This window comes from Doryrhamphus excisus, chromosome 20, assembly GCF_030265055.1.
Source record: "Doryrhamphus excisus isolate RoL2022-K1 chromosome 20, RoL_Dexc_1.0, whole genome shotgun sequence".
Classification (NCBI taxonomy): domain Eukaryota; kingdom Metazoa; phylum Chordata; class Actinopteri; order Syngnathiformes; family Syngnathidae; genus Doryrhamphus; species Doryrhamphus excisus.
Genome location: NC_080485.1, coordinates 6,398,504 through 6,425,944, shown reverse-complemented (window position 1 = coordinate 6,425,944; position 27,441 = coordinate 6,398,504). Strand labels below are relative to the sequence as shown.

At 39.7% G+C, this 27,441-nt stretch overlaps 1 protein-coding gene across 1 annotated transcript; it reads left to right on the top strand.

Moving 5' to 3' along the window:
* The first annotated feature begins 851 nt into the window (after positions 1-851).
* On the top strand, positions 852-26,792 carry klhdc3 (kelch domain containing 3). Its single transcript, XM_058058162.1, has 11 exons — positions 852-923; positions 2,218-2,464; positions 3,874-4,050; positions 4,965-5,080; positions 5,165-5,236; positions 6,336-6,549; positions 6,675-6,761; positions 8,865-8,973; positions 20,173-20,246; positions 21,335-21,413; positions 22,476-26,792. The coding sequence occupies exons 2-11, from the start codon at positions 2,311-2,313 to the stop codon at positions 22,540-22,542; spliced, it is 1,149 nt and encodes a 382-aa protein (XP_057914145.1). The 5' UTR covers positions 852-923; positions 2,218-2,310; the 3' UTR covers positions 22,543-26,792.
* The last annotated feature ends 649 nt before the right edge of the window (positions 26,793-27,441 follow it).

Genomic DNA, 27,441 nt, shown 5'->3' with positions numbered 1-27,441 from the left:
ATTGAACTTCAGTCTTAGCTGAGCTGAGTTGCCTCCTTTTGTAATCACTTAATGTATTTACTTATTTATTTATAATACACCGTGTTATGGAATGTGCCAATGTTTTGCTGTATTTTATATTTTTCATTTTATTTGTATGTTTTTCTTATAGCTGTGTATCACCGCTTAACAGCTTAATTCTCGGCAATGTCTCAGTTCGCTATTATATACTATTACACTATTATATTTAAAATTATAAATAGTATACTCAACTAAGTAACAAGCAAATCAAATGTATTCCTCTCTCGACGAAACCAACACGTTAGACAGGTACGACACCGGTATTGCACGTTGGGGGCTTGCCGTGACGCTCATAGGAATGTGGCAGAACTTCCTTCAGGTTGACACCGTCGATAGGGGGCGCGCTCTCGCCACGCGAGACTAGTGGTGGTCGATACTGCATATTTTGTTGTCGATCGGATACCAAGTACTGTACATGTCAACTATTGCCTATAGCGATGCGTTACTTCAACAACTGATCGAATTATATTATGACTTTTTTTTAATTCATCAGTTGAATTATATTGTATTATAAACAGAACACAAAACATGGCGAACATTTTAGGGAGACAAAAAACGTATAATCGACTTAATTGTGAAGAGTTGGCATGCACAATTTGCTGTATAGCCATTGTTCAATGTAACACTATCCCACATTTTGTAACAGTATGACCATATATAAAAATATCAACAGTGTAACAATATGAACATCGCACCTAAAAACAGGTATTTGTATAGCTTACACGCTTATATCGGTGCAGCACCGACACCATCTTTGTTATCGTAACTATAGAAATGTGGATCGCCCTCCAGCCGACACGTCACGAGGTCGCTGCCAGTGTCTGAAAACATCAGTACTGAACCACCTCCGACTCTGCTCCAAGGTAGCTATACTCTACTACTAATTGTTCATTAATTGCCGATAGCTTTCCACTAACCAACGTTGCCCAGTTTTAAAAATTACATACCGTTGTTTTATCCCGTGTCCTATCCGGCTCAGGCATTTCGCTGACGCTAAATAAGGTATCGCCAGATTAGCTTTAGCATAGCACACTGGGCAACACTGTTCAGTTCCAGTGTGCTAAAATTGCAAGTCTACCGAAAATGGTTCTGATAAAGTTGGGGGTGGGATGTGAAACCCCATGCGGGCGTTGTCCCACAGAGACGTGACATAAAACCGACTCCTCTTAAAAGCTAACGCGGATTTAGCTAGAGTGTGAGGCTGTAAGAAGGTTGCAGGAGTAACTGCTCAGTACCACAGCATCTAAATTAGCATGAGTTGGCGATGTCTATCTATATTCCTATATAGACTCTAGCTACTTTTTGTATACACTTTGGTCTGTGCATTGAGAAGGGGAAGAGTGTGCTCTTTACTCGGTTAACCTCACCCCTAAGGTCGTACTTAGAAAACACGCTGCAAATATACATGCTGATTACCTACTCGTAGTGACTTGCCTTGCATCAAGATATACTAAACACATTGAAGAACAATATGGCATAGTAAAACGAGTACTTGAATACATCAGATTGTTTGATATTGCCAAGTCGTGTTGAGAAATGTGGGCTTGAAATAGACATGTCTAAGTGAAATCTCTCACAGGGTCTCTTAGGGATTTATTTTTAAGAGCAAACATAGGTTGGAGGTCAATAAGAAAGTGGGTCAATGAAATAAGATCAGGAAGGGCAAATGTGGCTGACCCTTGGTGTATAAGGTCAGCATTAATCTGTTAAATTAGCATTGTGTTAGTTTGATTTACTCATATTTTTCCACATTTTGCATGACAATGAAATAATTTAAAGTTCAGGTGGTATTGTTTGTTTGCCAATATAATGAATTCTATGTCATTATACTGTGCAATGGAGTCAATACAGTATACGACTTAAATGTAAGCAAAATGATATGTGAAACATTTCCAGGGCCTGGACGTTCAGGGGGGGGGGGGGGGGGGGGGGTATCAGTGAGCAGACAGAAAGAGGAGTGGTAGGTGTCGGTTTAATCACATCTTAAAATACACCACTAAGATAATACAGGGGCTTGTGGGCTTGTCAACAGAGCTAAGCACCTCCGAGTCCAGGACGACAACGACCAGTTCTCCACCATGACCTGCATTCGCCTTTCAGATTTAACCCCACTGCTGCCCTGAGTGTATTATTTCACTCATCTTTTTGTGGTCACAGGTTTTGCTGGTGGTGGTTGGCTTGATGGGGTCCAAACAGGTGACAAAGTGATGGTCTAAGGACTCACAGTCACAAGAGGTGCTGCTGAGTGGAATGTTGCGTTGGTCGGTGCACCTTGAAGGAGGGCCACGGAGAGTCAACCATGCTGCTGTGGCTGTGGGGCACAAGGTGTACACCTTCGGGGGATACTGCTCCGGGGAGGATTACGAGACACTACGTCAGATTGATGTGCATGTTTTCAACACAGGTATGTTGAAACTGATAGCCATACATTCCATTGGTTTCACTTTCATTTTTTTGCGCTTTAAGTCTCAACACGGCAGGCGCCAGAGTTTTTTTTTCAGTTTTGACATACTATTTCAAAAGGCTGTAGCTTGAAAATGGTTACAGATACTGGCATACTGTAAATTAGAAATAGGTTGGGTTATATGGACCCCAGCATATATTACAATATTTTTGGGATGTATTATGATTTGACGATTTCAAACAATATAACATTTAAATTCAGCTGAGTCTATAAAAGCTACATACACTTGTCTCAAATTATAAAGCATATTTATTTATTGGTACCAAACTCGCTAACTTTTCTAATGGGACGTCATCCTCTGCACACATTGCTACTGAATCTGTAATGCTCTTGGGTTGCAGACCTCTGCAATATTTTTTGAAATAGGAGTTTAGAACATTCAGAGAGAGATTCTCCCAACCCAGTAAAAATAGGATTTAGTAAAAAACGTAATTAATTACAATAATGACCCGAATATAACTGTCTACATTCACACTGCAATATATGATGCCCAATTCAGATGAAAAAAATAATGAGATCATTTTATATAGTCATTCACATGACCAAAAACAGAGTGACTTGTATATGTGTGTAATGTGAACCCACTGTGTTCGGGAAGTGACGCACATGCGCATAAAACACAACATCATACACTGTGCTGTGTGTTTGTGAAAGTCAACATGACCGCTCATTGTAGTTCTGTCACATGTGTGGCAATTTCAAGGATTTCAACATTTTCTTCCATCCACCCGTAAGCCTTTGATCGAAGACTTTGTTTTTTGTAGACTTCTCTTTGGTTCAATAAGGTGTCAGTTCAAGGTAATTTCTCTGCTTTCCATACTTGTAAGTCGGTTGCTTTTCTCTTGCCATTTATCGTGTAAAAGTAGAGCCACAACACTTGCATAATACATCTTCCATTTCTCTCAGTGTACCTACAATTACATCGTTTGTTGAATGTGTGGTCTTCCTGGAGTACTTGCGCTTTAGAGCTGTGCCATGGATGCAGATCTTCAAATAGATGATCACTTTGCTATTGTTTCAATATTTTATTAAGTCTCCAGGCGCTGTGCATATCGCTTTTGATGTTAGTTTTACAGCTGTGCTTGCAGTGTTTTGGTTTTTAATTCATTTTTAAAACTTTTTACCCTAGTCATAAACAAATTCAATAAGTAAGTAGTTGTGGGTTCTTGAAACTGTAAAAGAAACAGAAATACTGATGAAAGTGTACATTTTAGTCTGATCTATTACAGTCTTGTCATATAAGAAAAGTATAAACTTTAATATGTAAAACAAATATAAATTATGCATCCATTCATTCTGTATACTGGTTGTTGATAAATAAATAATTGTTACACTGTTATGTATCCTAGTGTCCCTACGCTGGATGAAATTACCCCCAGTGAGGCCTGTGGGACATGAGCGTGCTCGTGAAGTGCCCTATATGCGCTACGGTCACACAGCAGTACTCCTGGATGACACCATTTTCTTGTGGGGGGGACGCAATGACACAGAGGGGGCCTGCAATGTGCTGTATGCTTTTGATGTCAGTAAGTAGACGCACACTCGCTGAACACCTAAGAATATGTTTACAACTTCATCCCTCCATCAATAGTGGGGTATAATCTTTTAGTAATGATGCTCATCCTGTTAACAATGGGGAACAAAGATATTTGGCCCCCTGCTGATCTTGTAAACTTCCACCTTACAAAGATATAAGCAGTGCACAATTTTCATAATCAGTCCACAATTTTCATTGTAGGTTTAATGCAACAGAGAGAAACAGAATGTAAAAAAAAATAATGACTGGGGGGCAAACAGCCCCAAAACAGCAGAATGTTTCCACCTCTACCTTTATCTGCATCCAAACGTGTCCAGCCAAGTTGATAAGTTGATGCCAAATAGCTTACTTCTAGTCTTATCTGACCGAATCCCATGCGATCCTAAGCCCAAACCTTGTCTGAGTCATTCAGGTGTTCATTGGCTGCAAGGGGACCTTGCGGGCACTGCAGGATCTCAGTTCATAACAGCAGCCTATTGCAGTAAATCTACAATAACAATTCTGGACTGTTTCTATCTCTTTAGCCGGGTAAACTTACAAAATCAGCAGTGTACCGAATACTTGTATTTGACCGATGATTTTGACCTTGTATACCAGCGTGTCATTTGTCCAGCCCAAAGCTTCAAATCCAAAATTAAATTGAGAATTAACCATCAGTCATGGGTGACAATTTTGACGTCCTTTCTTAAACGTAGATGAAGGTCAGTTACCGTTTTGCATGCCAATTTGTTTACTCCCACAAATTGTCCTTGTTATTGGAATATTTCCAGACATTTTGGCAGGCTCGGCACATCTTAGCTGTCCATAATGAAGTGTGTAATCTGCTATCAGTGTCTGCTCACTTGTTACCAGAGGTTTGACATAAAGTGGCCACAATTAATGTCAGCTCTTTCCTCATTATAGATACGCACAGATGGTTCACACCCAAAATTTCTGGGACAGTTCCAGGGGCAAGAGATGGCCACTCTGCCTGCGTTCTGTGGAAGGCGATGTATATATTTGGAGGGTATGAGCAGCTGGTGAGTCTTTGCCATTGTTTTCCCTGTTGATATGGCACTGGGGAACATTTAGGCATTGAATTAATTTTCTTTGCTGCTGTGTAGGCTGACTGCTTTTCCAATGACATCCACAAGCTGGACACCACCACCATGATTTGGTCTTTAATTAATGCCAGAGTGAGTATCAACAAACATTTTATTTTTATTTAACACTTCTAAATCGCAAATGCCAAAAAATTAAATTGTAGTCTTCAGCATACGTACATACATATATCATAGCTTCAGCTATATCATTTAACTCCAATGCTATTTTCTAAATAAACACAGCTGTCATTCCAAAGATGGTATCAGAGCATCAACCACACATACACACACTTAACAGAATCTATTAATACTTCAAATATATTTCTTATCTCATCTGCAATGACTTCTGCACCAGTAGATTAGAGAAAACGATTGCAACAATACAACCACTTACACATAAACCAGAAGCGGAAGTAACAGTTTCAAAGTAAAAGGCTTCAAAACAGGAGTCATGGAGAATTCTTAATAGGGCGTGCCAAATTGGACCGGGCCGTCACAATCAAATGAATGTATGAAAAACACTGAACTTGAAGTAATCATTTATAATGCCAGGTCAGACATATAAAGATGCAAAGAGCATAGCTATTGTTCCCTGGTGGTGGTCCCTGATCACAATAGAAGGTCACTCAAAAAGTGTTGGCCTGCTTATTACTGGACTCTCTCCCAGACCTCTTTCTAACAATAAACCACACCATATAGACTGATCTTTTACCTTTGTGTCCAGTCCGTGAAGCCCCTGTGCAATAACATGCTCGTTGATCAGCATTTGGAATGTCGCAGCCATTGCGTGGTTGGATTTCTTTTGCTTGAAAAAAGAAATCCACAATGTGGTGAAAATGAGTTATTTGATTAATTCAAATTGTATAATCGCTATGAAGTGGTATTGTCATTCATGTAGTTTAGTAGTGTTTGAAGATTGAACTACTACCTGATATTTTTGCTTAGATTTAATATTTCACCAAGCTTTCGTGACTGACACGGATTTCAACATTTCAAGTGCTCCAAATATTTGACATTCTACCTTTGGTGTAGAGTCCACTAGATGGCAGTATTTGCCTGTGGTTGATAGTGAAGGAGCTGTTCAAATACCACTGATGCTGGATGTTGAAAGTTGTGAAAGATAATTGATAATCAGGCCATTAATGTATTTCGTATAAAGTTTTTTTATTTTTTTTTATTTTCTCCCTTCCAGGGTATTCCAGCAAGCTGGCGGGACTTCCACTCAGCAACCATCATCGGCACAAAGATGTTTGTATTTGGAGGGCGAGGAGACCGTTTTGGTCCGTTCCACTCCAACAATGAGATCTACTGCAACAAGATAGAAGTTTTTGACACACAGACTAACTGCTGGCTGAGCACTCCATTAACACAACCTTTGCCTGAGGGACGCAGGAGTCATTCAGCCTGTAAGGACATAAAGCCCAGGAAATTTGAGTGGTTTCATATTTTGAGATGCTATGCTGCCATTTTTATTAGTCATCACATGCAAACAGTTAAATAATGACCCTCTTTTGTCCTCATACATGTATAGTTTCCTACAAGGGAGAGTTGTACATATTTGGAGGATATAATGCTCATTTGGACCAGCACTTCAACGATCTCTGGAAATTCAGTCCAGGTAAGGTGTTTTTATTTTTTATATAATGTCATTGCATTTGTTTAAAATTTTGAAAATTAGAATTGTGGCTCATCTTGCTGGTATCATTTCCAAAAGGTGCCAATGCAGACTTATGTTGACCTACTTTTCATTTTCATAGTTGTAAGCAAGACAATGTGGGCATTTTACGATATTGTACTGCATAAACTGATGTGCGAACGATAGAACAACCAACTATAAACACTTTTTAGTGCAAGCAACAACATTTCGCGGGAATTACAAGAATTAAAGTGGGATTACATTCAAATTTCTTCCACTAGATGGCAGCACCAAACTTCGAATCCCTCTTATCTAAGTGTTGCAATAGAGATGCAATGATGTTGTTGGCAGTGTGCCTTTTGAAGACATTACATCTTTCCATCCATTTTCTATGCTGCTTGTCCTCATTAGGGTTGCGAGGGGTTTGCTGGAGCCTATCCCAGCTGACTTTGGGCGGGAGGCGGGACTGGTCGCCAGCCAATCGCAGCATTCTGATATAGAAAAATAGAGCATCAACATTGTCACCCTGCCACAGAGCAGCTTACATTAATGAAATATTAAGGTTTGTGTTGAAATATAGGTTAGATACGGGTCCTGCTGTAAGCAGGAAGATGAATTAACTGAAGAAGGTAATTGAATGAATTCCAGACACGTCTTAACTGTGATAAAGCCACAGTTTATGTTAAGCTATTTTATGCAGTAAACTAATTATTTTATTTTATTTTTTCCTGTATCTCTCAATGCAGTCTCTCCTCCAGGATGTATCTCAGCAGTACAGACACTTTTTGTGTAAATGGGTAGAAATGTTTTCTGGTAATTTAGTTAAGGCTAGTGGTCATTTTAAAATATGGAATATAAAGATAATTCACTTCAGACATTTCATTTAATACTCAACTTGATATCTTTATGGACATGTTTAAATTTACTCATAATGCCTCAAAACCACTATTGTCCTCAATGTTAATATGGACAACTAAAAAGCATTGTACACTGAAAAATAGACATTTTGAGAAAAATATTCACCCATCCATTATTTTCTATACCGCTTATCCTCACTGGGGTGGGTGGGCATGCTGGAGCCTATCTCAGCTGTCTTCGGGCAACAGGCAAGCTACACCCTGGACTGGTCGCCAGCCAATCACAGGGCACATATAGACAAACAGCCACTCACATTCATACCTATGGACAATTTGGAGTCGGCAATTAACCTAGTTTTTTTTTTAATGTGGGGGGAAATCGAAGTACCCAGAGAAAGCCTATTGTATATTATTATATATGTCTAATATACTATGTAAAGGTGACTATAGGGGTGTGGCCTTGTGTCTAGAGGGCTATAATATAAAAAAAACAAAAATTTACAAGATCGTAGACCGGTTTTCTATGCTCAACGAAAATATATGCTTTATGAATAAGGAATCCTATTTGGCAGTAATTCACATATCACTGTCTGGTGTCAAAGCAGTTAACCATGATCAATAGATTAATACCCAATTGGCTATTTTTCCATGCTCTTCCTTCGTTTACAGACATCTCTTTGAATGAGTAAATATGTGCAGGGTACAGAAATGCTTGCAAGCCTGTTGCCAGATCTAATGTGTGGTTGATGTATTGCTATCTCCATAGACAGATTGGGTAGCGTATCACTTTTTAACATAAGGAAACATGATTGTTGCTTCAAAAAAAATCTATAACAACAAGAGGACATGCCTGAAGCCTTCTTTATAACATGTTCCCATTTGATTCTGCGATAAGATGTAAACAGCACTGTGTGTGCTCACTCAAGATTGCTGTGCCTCGGTCTGCAAATTCAAAGGGTTGACTCTCGATACGCTTGTGCACAGGTTGTCATCTCCAGACACATAGATAAATTCAGAAATTGCAACGTTATAATACCTAGTGGCAACATTCATCAGTATTTTGAAGCAGCAGTTGTAGATTTGTCACATTATCAAAAGACAGTAATTCAGATGTCAGGAGAATATATGGACAAAATATAATTAATGTGTACATTTTGGAAGGTAAGATTTTACCTTGCAAAATTATGTAATTAAGTAAGTAAATTTGTCATGTGTTTATACCGTACAGAAGCCTTTTCTTGGAAGAAAGTGGAACCCAAGGGGAAAGGCCCATGCCCCCGGAGACGACAATGTTGCTGCATGGTTGGAGATCGAATCATCCTCTTTGGAGGAACCAGGTGAAATGCCTATTCTAAATTAAAAATTAATTGGATACAAAACATTTGTTGTTGTGGCATTGTCATAACTAATAATGCTTTGATGTATTGTGTATATCGTTTTAGAATTTATATATATATATATATATATATATATATATATATATATATATATATATATATATATATATATATGTATTTTAGGGCTGTCATATTAACATTTTAATCATTTGTCAATTCTAATTCATTCATTTGAACAGTGGGAGAATTTCTAATTTCATACATTCATTCATGCATACAAATATTTAGTGAATATCAGTTGTTGCACACATTCTTCTTGCAACTTTTACTGTACAACGTTTTGTTAGATTCAAATTATTTCGTACTATTGATTTTGGTAGCTTTTAAGCCCTTCTGGAAGTAGAGCCTGTGATTGTTATTTTTAAGTCGCCCTATAAACTCATTAAGGATAACTGCACTTTTTCGGAATCATCCACAATCGTTATGTGAGACGTGAACACATGTCTTTCCCTTTCCTGTGCATTCTAAACATATATGTAATGGGACACACCTATGCCACCGACAAAGACCGCTATCAAAAAATCTCGAACAAGGTTTTATAGTTTTGTTTACATGCTATTTGTAGTAACAGGTACAATCATAATGACATGTAATACTTACATCTTTTTGATGTATATTGGTCCTTAAAACATTACCAGAACTTTCTTCAGTAGTGGCATTGTGAATGCGGTGCTGATGTGCTGCAGACGAGTGTGGTGAAGCTAGTCGCGAACCGGCTAGTAGCTAGAAATGCATAATTGTTCAGGTCTCACATAAAGATGATGGGTAAAATAAATTTAAAAAAGCGCACTTTTCCTTTAATTTCTTCACCATGAGAAGAAAAAAAAAGTGTCCTACTTGAGCATTCATGACTGTGCCCATTCTTGTACATGCAAAGTGGTGGTCTGGCTCCTGTAGACGGTAGTCTGGGATGATTACATTGGTGGTCATAAGGCAGTAATGATAACTGGTACCTGCTAAGATGCCACTGGGCTTTGGATAGGCCAGTAGCCATTGGAGTAATGAGGTAGCTAACGGCATTAAGATTGCCCAGCTTAGCCAGGGCCCAGGCTACTGTTATCAATGAGGCAGAGTTATCAGCCACAACCCCACTGGGAAAACCTGATAGGGAAGATCGGGACGTTGTGGATAAGAGTCCTCTCAGCCCCACGTCTACATGCCTTAATGTCCATCAGACCTGATTTCTCGTAATCATACCTGTCCATCTATATTGCAGCTGTATCATAAGGCTACTTATTGTACCACTTAGACTTTAAGGGTCAACATAGCCTACATTTTCTTTAATTCATACTAGAAGCGGCACATTTTAGGGCTTATTTAAAGATAAGGTTGCATCATATTGTTCACAAGTGTTCATATTTGATGTTCTCCATTGACAGTAAATTGTTATATAAACCTGGTTCCAATTCAGTTTATGATGACAGTCTACTCTTGGTTGGTCATGAAAATGCCCCCCCCCCCCCCCCCCCCCCCCCCCCCCCAAAGTTAGATTAGAATACAATGTGTTGTGTTATTCAGGATCACATCAAGTTTAATGTAGATGCACATTTGCACAGTGTCCGTGTTGTCTCATGGCACCACGACTTTCAATTCACAAGTGAAGACAACTTGGACAGAGGAAGGGGACAATGTTTATACAAACAAGGATACAAATTAAAGCTACAGAAGCTGAAATAAGTCATATTTGTTGAAGTATATGGGTACAATTAAACATAACTGTTTAATAAATATGATTGCTTTGGAAGGTGACACTTAGTAAGTAAGCCTGGAATTATACATACATATTATATATCCATATGCAGCAATTTAGATATCAATGACATGCAAACCAGCTATTAAAAATCATTCACTACATAGCAGACAGTTTCTATTTTCTTAACGTATTCTACCCTAATGGCAATTTCAGCAAAGCAGATGAGTCATTTAAACACACATAAAATCATTACCAACCACCTGAAGAGCTGTAATACTTTAGATTATCCAGAAATCGTCCGATACTGACGGGTGGCCAATCGATTGGAGCACCCCAAATATATTTTAACACAATTTTTCTAGAAATATATACAGCTGGGTTTTACTTGTAGCAAAATGAGGTTGACCACTATTGTAAAGTAAAATTTAAAAGTGTTTAATTATTAAAGTTAGAAAAATTCACATCAACATTTAATAATGAGTGACGAGTGGCAAAAGTTGTGAAGTGAATAAATTAGTAATTACAAAAAATTCCCATTTCAAGCCTTTTTAGGCGAAAGAACGCACCATGTGTTTTTGCAGCTTTTGAATTTAACATGCCTGGCAATTTGTGTTCAAAATAGTTGAGCACGTTTTTTTTTTTCTCACGTCCCCAGGATTAGCCCATGGTGGATTTCAAGGAGTCATGATTTCCTGTTGAGTGCTCATAGGGCTCAGGTTGGGAAAATTAGTGAGTGTCATTGAAATCCTCTCAATGGTAGAGTGTGTTCAGCAGAGCGGAGAAAGGGATCAAACACCATAATATTACCAACATCCTGGTCAAAGTGGTAAAGGGGAATGTTTTGTTTTCAAATCAGGGACATTCACAGAGGTTGCCAGGCTTTTTCAATACAGCCAGTGTAATCAACATTATATATTTACTTTATATAGTATATCTAGGTGTGTCACATGATCTTGTGTAACTTGATCTAGCAACATTATAACGCGATGTTACGCGATGAATATTAATAATGAGCAAGGTCAGCCTGTCAACACAAATAAGAAAATATGGCTATCACAACTTTGCACAGTGAAAGATGACATGTGCATTTTTATGATATATTACAGTATCATCATAACATTCGTGGTTTATTTGGTCTCAAAAAATGTTGACAATAATGCCATTCAGTGTTACTTTGTGGGACAAGAAACATTTCAAAACGCACCAGCATTATGTGAATCAGTTAAAGTTTGACCACACACAATCTTGTGCATCACTTTGTCTCGTTGGGTGTCTTGGGACACCCCAAGTGTATAGGTATACATTTGCTTAAGAATAATTCATGTCACTTTTCCAAGGTTGTCATCGTTGCATCACCCGCCCCTCCTGTTGTGTCAGTCCACTTCTATTTTATTTTAAGTCTACCCAAAGGAAGCTGTTGTTTCCTGTTACTGTATGAATTAGTGTGATCCTTGCAGTTACTAAACAAGCTGACCACACAACGTCTGACTGGCATTGCATGTTTTGTTATTTACATGAGCGCACTTAAGCTACTTACGCACAGGAACTCCCATAAGCACAAGCACATACGTCCTAAGACACACAAACACACACTAAGTGGCTTCTTGGTCTCTCAATTGTTGTCTCTGTCCTATTACTCGCTTTAACGGTTAGCATTGAATGTAATGTCATATTTGGTATTATACTAACATACACACTAATACAAAGATCTCGGATTGAGTTGGTGTGTTTTACAATATGTGCAACTACTTCAGCATTGCGTTTAAAAGCAGCTATGACTGTGTGTTTATTTTTCATGACCTAACAACATGAGGTCAGTTAACAGGCCTAAAAAGTTATTGGTATCTGTCTGCATGCAGCTGACGAATGCATGCACAGGCCACCATGAATTATTTGCTGGACACCTTGCTTGTGGTTTTTGTGGGTCTCCTCATTTAGTTGGACTGCCCAAGGAAATTGTGTTCAAATTTATGGCTCACATTTTGTTTTCCTGTGTTGGTTGTCCTTTCAAACTGATCTTAAACAGAACCCCTCTGTTGATATTTATCCCCAGTGCAAGATTTGTGTGGGCATAATTTATTACTTAAGTGAAGTACAATAAAACTCTTCAACTCCCCAATTCCCCTGTTTGCAAATGGGTCTCACTGTTGAGATCAGAGGTCTGTGCTTATACTAAATTCACAATAGAGCGGCTTTATAGATTGCAATTAATAAAAACAAATCGGCTGTTGCATGATGAAGTGAAAGAAATTGCATGAATTATGCTTGCTTCGATTATGGCTGTTTACCTAGTTTAGAGCAGCTGTACTTTGTGTGCTTTAAACACGGGATGTACAAAATACAATAGGCTAAATGTGCATTTTCTCTATGAGGAAACTGACTGGCCAGACATTAGTGGCAGTCTATTGAGTGCCACTTACGTCAGTGTAAACAAGCCTGCTGAGTATAAGAGAGGCGCGAAATTCTGCCCCATCGCTGATTTATGACCTTAGGGAGCATTCTTTCTCACGGATGCAATTTGATATGCCCTCAGCGCCTCTGCTACACTCATTTACTGAGACCTGCTCGTTGCCCCACGAAGGATGACCCGTGCATGACCAACTCCACCTGCACCGACCTTCACCTACGCAAGCAATTAGCAACAAAGTAAAACAACCAATATTCTATACCTTGGAGGGATTGAATGAACTGATTTTATAGTGTGTTAAAGTTGGTGTTTGTCACAACAATCTCGAGGTGTGCTAAAACACAAATTATTTTGGGCTGCGAGTAGGGCATCCTCAGAGGGGCGTAACATGAACAAGGACATGACAGATTGGCATGCTGAGAGCAGACAGCTTGGAATCTATGAGGGAGAATCTCGTGCTGGTCCTTTGACTTTTTGGTCATAATGAAGTCTATTTATATTATCATTCATCACAAAGTCTTCTTACAGTCATTCCTTCAAGTTTAGTCCATTTTTCACTGCCTGTATTTAATTGAAAGTACAAGATCCGACACTTATTTTAAGATCTTTGAGGTAGTATGTTGATGAATGGTGTTTTTCCCAATACATCTTTTAAATGCATGGAAGGAGCCCATAGTGTTGTAGTATTATTGTGTTAGATGTAGTTTGAACTCCATGCAACATTGATTTTACATTGAAAGTTGAAGTTGTTGGACCACCACTACGCTTGGATTGCTTAAGACTCTGGAGCTTGAGGGAGCCTACAAAGCAGGTAATCTCACTGGTAGCCAAAACATCCCTGCCCAAAATCTCTTGTTTATTCCACCAAAATCTCACCATGATATTTAATATGGGTGGAATTTTACTAGTGATTTAAAAACAGCAATTTGCTGAGGCAGAGATTTTCTTCAGTGTCTTTTCTTCTTGTTAGCTGATCAGGAGGTCAAAAGCCTGGTGCCTCGATATCACCTATAATGCCATTTAGCACCTTATCAATGGCTGAAAGGGCTGCTGTTTTGATAGTCCAGCTGGCTAAAGTGTAGCTTATCACCATTGAACATGATAGTTCAAATGTTAGACTAAACACTACGTGGAACTGACTCAGAGTTTACCGTTGAACCGTTGTTTTTTTTTTTGGCAAGGTATTACATTAACCAAGGACTTATTTTGAAATCCGACTGTTAAATGATTGTCAAAGTGCATCCATTACATCAAATGACCAGCCATTACAGCTGCACTTGCTGTTCAATAGAGGCTCCTGAGACGATTGGCTCCATGTGAACACGATTATCAACACTTTAGTTATACACGTTGTCATTTACTCAGTGTCAAAGGGCAGGCCACAGACGTTTCCTTTTATTAATTGTCTGTCTGCTTGTGTGTGTGTGTGTGTGTGTGTGTGTTTCATATGTCCGAGATAAACCCTGTCAAACAGTGAAGGTGACCTGAGATGGATTTGGGGCATCTCGCACGCGCAGCTCAAGACCTTTTGGGCAGCATAGCAACTCAGTGATTTACTCTTCAAAGCCACGACCATGATAGTATTTCATCTCCATCTTAACCCTCCTTAACCCACTAACAGCCTGTATATGTTTCGGTGTCATGGGGTGAGTGCTACACAGCAGCTCAAATAAACAACAGACGTAGGTGTCACTTTGTAATGTCGTTCAAGTAAACTGACCTGTAAAATAGGAGTGTTTACAACTCGGACAACTATTGCAATATAAGAATTCACTGCTTTACTTTGCTAGGAGATGAAATTTCTAATCATCAATAGGGAAATATTTCATTGTTCAGAGTGATTAATCGTGAAAAGAACAGCCCTACTGCTGTACAATATTCAGTGTTATCTTCTTTTCGTGTCCTCCGTCAGCTGGCCTTGACACTCGTTTTAAGAATTATAGCTAAAGAGTGTGGCAGCAATTTTTCAAACTGTAATATTCCATCTCACCCACCACCTTCACAGTAACCAGCTGTGTTCAAGGTCCCAAATATAAATTAATGTCTTCCTTCCTCGTTTTCATAGGCCCCAGGTTTATGACTATACACCCTGATAAAAAGACAATTTGTCCCGATTAATGTGAATGCAAAAGGGGCTCTGTGTGCCCTTTAGTTCCGAGGCAACGTACATTTTGTTGATAAGGGTTGGAATTTGAGAAGTAAGTTTGATTAGCAACTGACGTCTAGTCTAAAGACGGGTATCTTTGGTAGCCAATGGTAGGTAGTGTCTCACTCTCATCTTGGGCCTACAGGTCTTAATCCACCTTTCAGCCACCACACAGGAGGGGGCACAGATATGTTGGTAAGACTAGACGAGACAGCAGAGCTTAAGGCAGAAAAAAATCTACGAATCAGTGATAACAAATAGGGTGTGTTACAAGGTTTTAATACCTTAATTAATGCATTGTAGAACGATTCATAGACATATCATGTCACAGTAAATAAAACTAGGGCTTTTACAATGGTGAACAATATAACAAGCCTGGACTCAGTTGCACATTGTCATGCTTACATGTTATATTGAGAATCCGAATTACTGTCCCAGCAATGCAAGGCACAAGTCCTTCTGTCCACATTCTAGGTTTATTATAAATCTGGGTTTACCCAAGTGACACAAATGTTTTTAAACTTACCATACTCTATGAGTAAATCACGATGGAAAGTCACAGCTCACAATTGAAACGCTCCGACATACAAAGACACAACCTTCATACTCATTCATTAAGGATGGGTACCGTTTCAAAATGACTGATGACCAAATTTCAAATCCAGCAGAAATTCAACCAATTGTCCTACGACCAGTGGCCAATCATTCGTCATTTCACCTGTAAACATACGTATATGTTTCTATGATCATCCGGAATCAGTCTTAAATCGGGTATATTTTGCACTGTGTGGTGCCCCTTGTCCATCACAGGAACTCTACCCTCGAACTATGCATATTTGTATCACAGGCAAATTAAGTTTGCGGCCATTTTCGAAGCGCCAACCCATATGTTTGTGCATACGCCAAACACAATGGGCCACAGAAACCTTTTAGTTCAGGATCAGGAAAAAGCCGAAAGAAACAAACAAAGAACTATAGCTACCTACGTTCCTGGCCATTTTGTGGGAACGGGGCTGATTGCCCAGTTTAAGACAGTGTCCCCTATGGTTTTAACTTTCAGCTCTTGGCTCTTCCTGTTAGCTAATTTTAATACACTGGGACTTCTCTGAAATAATTTGATACGTGTCTGGAAACCCTGATAAGGTGTTCTGCAGGAAGTTGTAGTGTTTGATAAGTTCCTGTGTGGTTGATGCTTCTGAAGGACCAAAGTTCAATAGGATGTAGCGAAAGGAAGAGGATGCAGATGGTATCACTCCAAGAATGAGGATATGGCCAATGTAATCACTGAAATCACACCAATTGACATCCACATTTTTACTTTCAAACATTAGATTTAAAAAAGTTTCATTTTTATTTCCTTAACAATGTAATTTATTTTGCTGGATGTTTGCTATCTCAGAAACGTCATAAGTGGAGTGTTGCCAGGATCTGCGGTGTTCATTCATTTTAGGACAGTAGTCGAGTGTCTACTGGTTTGGAGGTCTTGTTTCAAAGATAATGATATGGAGTAGCTAGTGCGAGTGCATTGTTTGAGGGGGCGGCAATTGGGTGATTAGACACCCTCATTGAGTGTTGTTTGAAATAGCAACCACTGTTTTTTTTAGTGGGGGAGCAGCATCACTCTGGCTTCTTTTAGACTGGGAACCACCATTACTTTGGAGGGTGGGGACCACTTTCACACATTGTGATACTTTGCTGATCGAGTAACAAAGTGAACCATCAAACACCAGGACGCCACATAAAGTCGAACACTGTGACCTTCCCTCATCCAACAACCCCTCTTTTCCTTCCCCTGCTTGATCCCTTTCTGTTTTACAAACGGCAATAAAACATTAATTTGCTGCTGGATTTCACACCCAGGCTAATATTATCCATGAGTATGCGAGAAAGCTGTGTCCCAGCAATACAGTTGTCACTTCTCTTGCTGCTCCTCTTATCTCTACCTTTTCACGCATCAGCATCCAAGGCTTAGACTCTCTCCTAGTGTGAGTTGTTGACAGCTACCACGCTGAATTGTACTCTCTAGATAGTGGAGGAACTTTTCATTTCTTGTGGGATGATGGCAGTATGTTGGTGTTTGTGTCATTCCCACGCACGCAAGATAAGGAAATCCTCCACTCTCTTTATGAGGTTTTTCCAACAAAGAATCAAGCCAAACGTCTGGTAACATTAAACAGCCTTGGGTGATGGTTGAAAAGAAGTAAGGTGACAAATTGGACTGATGATGAATGGGTCACCTTAACCTTGTTTTCTTCTTTTAACTACTGGTTGGTGATACCTGTAATTCTAATGAAATGTTATTTATGCATACCAATAACACACTTCCAGTCTTTACATCAAAAGCACTGTGCGTTACATACTGTCTGACAGCTACAGTACTTTTCTGAGACTCGCAGTACAGTCTCAGAAAAATACTGTAGCTTGCAGCAACATCAAATTAAGAGCACAAAATGAATACAGACTCACCATAGGTATGGGAGTTTCTTTTCCATGAGTGGTAATGATCATGTATTTTGATGGGTAACAGCCAGCGTGTTAGCATTAATTAACTTTGCTCATTTTTATGCATTCACACCCAGAATCAGCGTTTGGGAACAATGGTAAGGTGAAAGAAAAATGGGGAAAATATGAGTCTGTGTTGCAGCAAATTGTGAAGCGCATTTATTTATTGCTAACAAACTGGCTAACTTTTCCAATGGGATGTCAGCCTTTGTACACATTGCCACCAAATCTTCAACAAACTGCAATGCCTGTGCTTGTGATTAAGGAAGATGTATTCACCCATGCGATTTCAATTGCATATGTAAGATATAATGTAAGATATATATATTTTTTTTTTTACCACACTCTCTTTTTGTTTATGCAGACATTTTCGTTAGATGGTCATGGAAGTGTGTTCCGTGTGGAGAATGTATTTATCGCTAAGATGATCCTGGTTAAAAAAATTAACGTGCTTCTTTATTTTTTCCCCCCACTCAGAACATGGGGCACTGTAAAGCGTTCCTTACATTAAAGCCGTAAAACACAACATGGTGAATATATATGAGCTCTAGTCGCAGACACACTACCACACAAGCTAACCCTTGCTAGCTTTCATTTCTGTAAGAGGAGATTCAGCCAATGTTCACCGGTGTTTATCGCCATTTCAACCTGTTCAACAATAGAGTGGCCGGCAGAGTAACCTGCCGGTACCAGGCCACGGGCTGGTGGTTGGTGACGCCTGATTTATGCAACTCTTCTTCCTCGACATGGTCAATGTTGTCCTCCTCTCATGTCATCAATGATAGGGGCAGTCCTCATTAATTTAATCAAAGCCCATAATCATTATCAGTGCCAAGTGAGAGGCATGAGGTGGGATACCAAGAGTCCCACAACTCTATCATGCACCACGGTAAATGTTTCATTTTATAGGTTGGGATATCAGTTAAGCTTTCGAATTTGAATTCCCCCCAATGATGGTCTTGCAAGTACCCTGTATAAAGTGCGAGAATTAGAGATAAGAGTCTACACTCCTTGTGCTGATGGGACTTGGGTAGATGAAAGTATTCGGTTGAAGGCTCCTTATAAGCCTGGGCGAATCGCCTCCTGGGGGGCCAGGGAGCGTAATGACTTCCACAGCTGGCCCTCTGGGACGACTGTGCTCGTGCTCTGCACCTCTCCTGGCTGCTTTAAGCCCCAACCGTGTTTGTTTAGGAAAGATTAGCAACGTAAACCCCTTACAACATCCTGAACACGCAGCGAAAGGGAGACTTGATGGAGGAAACAACGGGAAAGAGAAATAGAGATTGATGAGCAGGAGGGTGGGGGCATCCTGGAATGATTTAATCAGGTCCCAAGTAGGGATGCACCGATCCCACCTAATGTGTCCCGAAGCATGCCTGAGCTTCTCCTGTTTTTAATTTAGTCTCTTGCCCCACTTTGTGTTAAAATTACATTAAAATGCTCAATTAAAACTTTAATGTTAAGGTGATAATAGCCCCATTGGTGTAAATATACACACACCTGCCTTTTAATGTTTTGAACTCTCAGTGTAACCTGCGGGGTCAGCCAGCTCTGCATTCTGCCAGAACTCGAACCATGGTGTGCAGAATGAGAGTCGAGAGCGCTGGCCATCGAGCCAAAAATCAACTCAACATCCACAACGACTCTTAAGGTGTTAGAGAGTGAGGTTTGCAAACATACATCTGCACACCAGCCACTGGAGATGTCCAGGTACAAAAATTAAGCCAAATTAAACATTACCTGCTGTGGTGAAAGATTAATAAATTATAACCAACATTCAATCCAGCTGTTTGTCAATATTAAAATCATATCATCGCCGTCCATTTCTTTTTATTGAGGCTTGAATTAACTGTGCCAGTTCGTCAATTGCGTTTTATTGTAGTGTCCCAGTGTCATTGCATTTTCATTTTTTTCGTCAAAAGGTAAGGTTTCAGGAATTAACCACGTAAAGAAAATCTGAATTTGTTGAAACTGTGGGCACCGTGTTTGTTGCAGGTGTGTGTGTGTGTGTGTGTGTGTGTATGTGAGTATGTCGTGCCATGGCAGGAAACAGATGTTCAGTGATATGTAAACAGCAGCACATGTCTGCGAGGCTATCTGCATAGGCCAGCCGGCCTTACTGCACTGTTCTATTTCCTGTGGGCTTAAATCACACTGGTCATGATAAGGATAGCCAAACGATGTGTGACCAGCTCACTTTTGAATATATATTTTTTTTAATCATCTATGCCTGACTTTAACCTTCATGATAAAATATGGTAATAAATTGGAGGGTAATGTGAATGTTTCATGAGCATGACTTAACGCAGTATTATGTCACGCTCATGAAGATAGGAAGTTGTCTTTTACTTGATGCTGATCACTATAAATCCTTGTCTGTTCTTCTTTCAGTCCCTGTCCTGAGCAAGGAATGGGCGATGAATTCAACCTCATGGATCATTCAGACCTTTACGTCTTAGATTTCAGTGAGTATTTCTGTCATTCCTGGAGGATTTTAAATTGATGGTTGACATGAAAAATACCTTTTGGGACTGTGTAGTTGCAAATAGAGTTAGGTGATGGTAAAAAAAAAAAAAAATTGTCCTTAGATGAACACCTATTTCCTCACTTAATGTGCCGGGCTTGCTTCAGGGTAGCCTGTGATGACGTGTGCTAGCAGTTGTTGAGTAGGTGGCATGACACATGGAGCTTGCAGGCCTGGTAGTGCCAAGTGGAATCCCGCATGGCATGCACGGGCACGTGCACTTCACGTGTGCTTTTCGTCATGACCATATGGTGGAAGTGACATGACATCGGCTCGAATGCCAAGGGACTGAGTACTTAAGACGAATTCTATGTGATAAGTAATGTATGACGTACTATGATGACTTCCAGTGTTCTTTCCTTAAAATTCATTACCCTTTTTTGATACAAATAACTGACAATAACATTTCAGTAAAGAATAGTAAGTTGTCAACATAAGACAGCTCATTGCTGTTCATTGTAAGCATAGAATTAATAGTTTTTTTGTTAGTTGTTTTCAATTACCAGAGTTTTCCCATTTTCTCGTAAGGCTTTTACATTCAAGATTCTTTTCTTGTTTCATTTTCATACAAATTGGCCAGGAAATGAATAATGTTGTGATTTACTGTAACTGTGCATGAGGCTATTTCACAGCAGGTGATTCATTTTGTTTCATGGTGGTTTGGTGCAATTTTCCACGTTTTCAGATTATTTCAACATGTAATATGGTCTGTTTGGTTCAATTTACCACTTTTTCCGATTATTTCAACATGTAATATGGTCTGTTTGGTTCAATTTACCACTTTTTCTGATTATTTCAACATGTAACATGGTCTCTGTTTTCAAAGGTTTTAAATAGTTTGCATCTTTCAGTAAGTCACAGAAAGATGACTGGCTGCATGGATAGATACAGTAGATAAGAAACTGCTTTGTCACACGTCACACATCTAACCACGTTTATTTACTGATTTGAAAACCTGACATGGCCTCAGTTCTGAAAAATGTTTTGCTTTTGTCATCATCCTGTGACTCATCCTCTCTTCTTTTCCAGGTCCTAATTTGAAGACATTATGCAAAATAGCTGTAATTCAATACAGTCTGGAGCAGTCGGGTCTCCCGCATGATATCAGGTCAAACAAACATTTCTGCTATTTCCTCACTGAATTGAGGTATTTTGTTATCTGTGTTGCCACCATTTACTATTCTTCCCAGATAATGACACTCATTATGCCTCATTTATTTCATACGTTTAATGTTGTTTGGCACTGTCACAGTCTTTGAAGTTAAGTCGAGTTGCAGAACAAATACATTAAAACAGACAGCAAAGTTGACATATTTTGGAACAATAAAGTTATTAATGCTATGTAATTAAAGGCTACGGTTATACAATACTTTCATATATTTCCTCAAAGCACATCTGGATGAGAGCAATTAATGAGAAGTCAACAAGGATAAGAGGCATGATTGCTTTGTTTAACATTTCTTTGAAATGTACACATCCTTGCTGACATTTTATGTATAATATAAGATATATATATTTATTTAAATGAGATACCAGATCGTCTCGTGTTTTTTCCTGAAAATAATGATATCAGCGCTTAAGTGTGACCTCATCAAACTGTACTTCGGAACATTTTACAGTGTGTAACATGACAGTAATCTGCCTCTCGTTTCTGCATCATCATTACCACCTTGCACAAGCTCCATTTTGGGTTTGTTTGGAGTTGTTCCTAACTCGTAAAGTTTTTTTTCTTCTCCGTGAGGTCACACGAGTCTGGGTAACTCCCTTTGCCCCTCAGTGGCATCCTCTGCTTTGGTGCCAATCTCCCCTCTTCAACACACACGGCACTCCAAAAAACGAACAAAGCAATTGACAGGGAGTGAGTGTTGAAACCAAAGCCAGTGATAACAATCAGGAGCTCAACCTCTGACCTGTCATCAGGTCAGCACTAGACCCTGTTGTCAGCCTCTGCTCCTGGTTCTCATGTTACATCACAGCCTTCCCCTCATCCTCAGAATGAAGCTCACGCAATTACTTAATTGAATGATGAGACACTCACTACAATCAAATGTATCAATTAGAATAAAAAAAATCAAATTTCATGGCATTACCTAATTGAATGTAAAAGTTTATTCAGTATTCATCATTTGACCAGGATTTAGCTTTTTATTCCATCTCTTGCTCTCTCCAGGTGGGAGCTGTCTGCCATGACCACCAACAGCAACATCAGCAGGCCCATCTTCTCCTCACATGGCTGAAAGGAGCAGAATTTATTTTTCAGATCCATTGCTGACGGAGGGACTTTTTTTTTTTTCAAGATGGATCTGTGGTGGATTTATTCTATTCATCCAAAATGTCCTGTATAGGATGTGCTCAGGATGTTTCACAAGAAGAGAAAAATGGCTGACACCTGCTCACCTTTTATCTTTTTATCTTTCTAGAAATCCAATCAGCCTATGATAATCATAGACTCCGAACCCTAAGCACAGGAGGACTTAAGCAAAAAACAAAAAAAAAGACCATGATAGCTAACACTGAGAGACAAACTGTAACACAATCTCAACATTAAGAGACTTAAAGGGTCATGGATATGTACATTTACGTATACATCATGTCCATTTGCAGCTAATGGGTCAATAGACTAACTTACTTGTGTTTTTTTTTTTGGTGTGCAGGGAGGTTGATTATTGGGTACTGTGCTGGTGAACTTTCCTGTTTGATCATCTTGCAACGCTTCACTTGTACTCCACTTCATCTCCACCTGGCGACCCCACGGCCACCCGATGCCCTTTTGATGATTCAACGCTCATTTCCAAGCAGCCTAGCTGTGTGTTGTCTTAAAACCCATCTACCTCCCCCAACATCATGCATCATTGTCTTGGATAACGTTTCCTCAATCAAAAAAAAGGTTGTCGTTGCTGTCACACACCTGCCATTACCTTCCCCCGCTGACCCTACCACACCTTTTTGTGCCAAATACACATCATGTACACATGATTCATCATGCAAATGTGTAGTGTGTTAAGTATGTGGTTGTCATCCACACATAATCACAACCCAGTAGCTGCAGGCTACCTTAAGTCCAGGTAACAACCGGTCATACGGGCTCCTGCGGACTTGTGTGTCGTGCGTCAGACATGCACCCTACATACGTAATTGGTGCAGCCAATGCATGTTCAGATATTTTGTATGTCCTCCATGCTTGACGAGACCCCCTTTGACCTTCAGGGTCACCATAACTACATTCTCCACAAACAAAAACAAAAAATCGCATGACCAACAAAACATCTGGTCGTGACATAGACTTTATAGGTAGCACCGACGTGCATCACATGACTTGTTCATTTAAGCCTGTTCTACACTGTACAATTTTGGCTGTCTCAGAATTTAAAAAAAGGTCAATCATGAGCAGTGTTTCCCACAGGGCTGCAGTCCATTTGTGGTGGTGTAATGGCATCATCGTCTAATTTGCATACTTGGCCTTGAGGCGACAGCATGTAATTGTAATGGAGGCTGTCAGAGAACACTAGAGACGAAATTATTAAAAAAAAAAACACACAAAAAGCATAACAAATATGTCCAGAACTACAAATGAACTTTCTTCTGTCACCTCTTTTTGTCATATTTGACTGGCCAGTGGGTGGTTTCGGATGGGGGAGAGGCCCTGAGCATCCCCGGCTGATCGATAATAGTGGTATGTGCTTTCATGTCACGAATCTGTTAGAAAACGTGCAATTTTTATACGTGTATATCTTAGTTTTCGCTGTAATATTTTTTGGCAAGCATTAAGATTTTGCACTTTGGTGGTTTTTGAACAATTGTGTCCTATGAGAAGCAAAAGCGGTACCTGAATGAATAACATTTTCCAGCTACATTGGAATACAATACAATTGTGTGTGTTCTTTAACTTGAACACACACGCACTAAGTAGATTGAGAGCCTCTCTGTTTTAGTCTCTTCACTAGTTGTGAAGATAGAGCAGAGTAGTCGCTAAATATAAGGACGGTGTCGCTAAGTCACACATTGATCCCTCCTGCTACATCGTCTTATTCTCTGACAGACCGTATGAGTACTGTATCAATTAGCAACAGTGAAGAGGTAGCGTAGTCCAAATTCATTTGTGGCAGGCTGTCACAAATGAATGAATGTATGGGAAACACTGATGGAAAAAAAAACAGTCAAAAATGATATATGGCTGTATAGCTCATAATGCAATACCAACATAGGCATCCATCTATTTTCTACACTGCTTATCCTCTCATTAGGCTCGCAGGGGTATGCTGGAGCCTATCCCAGCTAACTTTGGGCAGAAGGCGGGGTACATCCTGGAATGGCCGCCAGCCAATCACAGGGCACGTATAGACAAACAACCATTCACACTCACATTCATACCTATGGACAATTTGGAGTCGCCAATTAACCTAACATGTTTAACATGCATGTTTTTGGAATGTGTATGAAACATACAGTGTAAAACAGGCTTTAGACAATCCAATCCTGATGACCTGTTTAACTGTCTGAGAAACCAGGAGAGCATGCCATGCTTCTAGCCGCCACAAGCAACATGATACCAATACATAAGGGCTCTCTCTAGATTTCACACTGTAAAATACAAATCTTCACGTAAATCACACTTATGAATCCATCCATGTCAAATTTAAAGCTAAAGGCTGCCAATATTCTAATATTCATGATTGCTTCAGCAATGGCTTGTTTGTTCCAATGCATGAAATATGACAGTATTTATAGAGGACACATATGCAAGGGGTCATTTTACAAACTGCCAACATAACTCAGACTCGGAGTGGATGAAGTGCTTCTGTTGGAATGTTCGTATTTACAGCATCAGGGTCATTGTGTGTCATCTTTCATCTTGATGCAAGAAACACGCCAAGCGCTCATTGATGTGGTGGTAATTGGTTTTTGGGTAACAACAGACTTATGGAGGTTTTGAAGAACAGGCTCGGTGAGGCTTTGATTACACAAGCAGTAGGATCGATACATTGCAGAGCTGGGTGATTTCTCTCTCGGAGGAAGTAATTGGAACCCAACATAACTGCGTTAATGAGGTGGAGAGAATGAGTCGCTGTGTTGCCTTTATTGCAGCCTTTGAGCCATACACTTCAGTTGTATCGAATGCTGAGCATTACAATACAAATGTCGGAATCATATTGTTGGTTGCATCAGTGCTTTTCTGCCTTGGTTTCTGGGATCAAGATTGCTTTATTGTCACACGTGGAAGACAAAAAAAAATAGCCTGTGGTACACGGATTTGATTGACATGAATTATTTTCACTGAACTGGCTTGCACCGCAAATGTTTACAAGTGTGTGTATGTTCAATTGCAGGACAACCAGATTGCTGCACTTAAGCATATCAGGACATTCTGGCTAGATGATGCTGCTCTATGATCAAGTATAGACACAAACCATGTCGGGAGTAGTGAAGCTCTCTCTAACAAATAGTACACTTCAGTCCCCCTATAGTCGGTGTACATCAGCCAAACAACTCATGCTGATTTGACACAAATGCCATCAGCAAAACTGATACTGCATGTTCTAAAGTCAAGTTGTGGCTGATGGATTATGGGTGATGGAACTCTTCAGGGATAACCACACATATGGTAAAATACAGTGTCGGCAACACATTTTCTCTGACAATGATGCATACACCTTCAGTGCTAATCACACTGGAGACCAGTGTGTTTGTTGACACATGTTGGCATTACATTCTTAATGGCTGTGATTAAACCCACTCTGTTAAATGGAGGCTAAATACAAGTTTAAGAGGTGTGCCTTGCTTTCCAAATATGATAAATGCTTTCGGAATACAGTGCCGGAAGACGCATTGTGGCTTGTGACATTGTATCAATAGGATGAATAATTCCTTCCTACCAAATACCTAGATATAACCGAACAAGTATTGAGTGTATTAACATTCAATTATCCACAGACAAACACTTGGCTATTGTTTTATTTCTTTTTTTTTTTTTTTTACTTTTCTTAGTAGATTGTTCAAGTTGGTCAGGACTTCCTGTGCAATATGCTTCATAACTATACCAGTAATAAATCAGAAACAATTTCACTTGACTGTCCCTCGTGACTTTGCTGGGTTGAACTATTAATGTGTATCCATCCGCTGAGTAATGTCATCATGGAGGAGCGCAACAGGATTCCACTAACAACATATGCAGCTCTGGTGAATTTCATGCCCAAGAGGTTAAGGCATTGCACAAAAAGATGGTGCTCACACTGAATATTGACACTTTGGACGCAGTTTGAACTGTGTTGTTCACTGTGTTGCCAGCTACAGTACAATATTTACATAACTATGGCTGTGTGTTGACTTTTCATTCATTCATTTTCTGGAGCCTATCCCAGCTGTCTTCGGGCAAGAGGCGGGGTACACCCTGCACTGGTCGCCAGCCAATCACAGGGCACATATAGACAAACAACCATTCACACTCAACATTCATACCTATGGACAATTTGGAGTCGCCAATTAACCTAGCATGTTTTTGGAATGTGGGAGGAAACCAGAGTACCTGGAGAAAACCCACGCATGCACGGGGAGAACATGCAAACTCCACACAGAGATGGCCGAGGGTGGATTTGAACCCTGGTCTCCTAGCTGTGAGGTTTGCGCATTAACCACTCAACAGCCGTGCAGCTGACTTATTTTCAGTGAACAGTAAATCTATACTGCTGTCCAAAGAGATGACTCAAAACATATATCTAGTATACTATCTCAATAAAATAAAATAAAAGGGGTACACACCTGCACCCATTCACATTCATATTTACACCTATGAGTAATTTAACCTATAGCATGCATGCGTTTTTGGGCTGTAGCAGGGAATCCAAAGTCAACCCATGCAAACGGAGAGAATGCAATGAGAGTGTTGACTTTACACAGAGAGGTCTGAGCTTCAATTTGAACCCAAAATCACCAAAGGCTTGTGTCGTGAGACAACACCCCATAATACACCATAACCCAAGGATTGTTGATATGTTTTTGTTGATATACATACTTTCTGAAGTACTTCAGTGATGCGCTAGACCAGTGATTTTCAACCTTTTTTGAGGCATGTTTTTTTACATTGGAAAACATCACGTCAAGTCTATCGGAGGAACAAGGTAGGTGTTGCCACACGGACC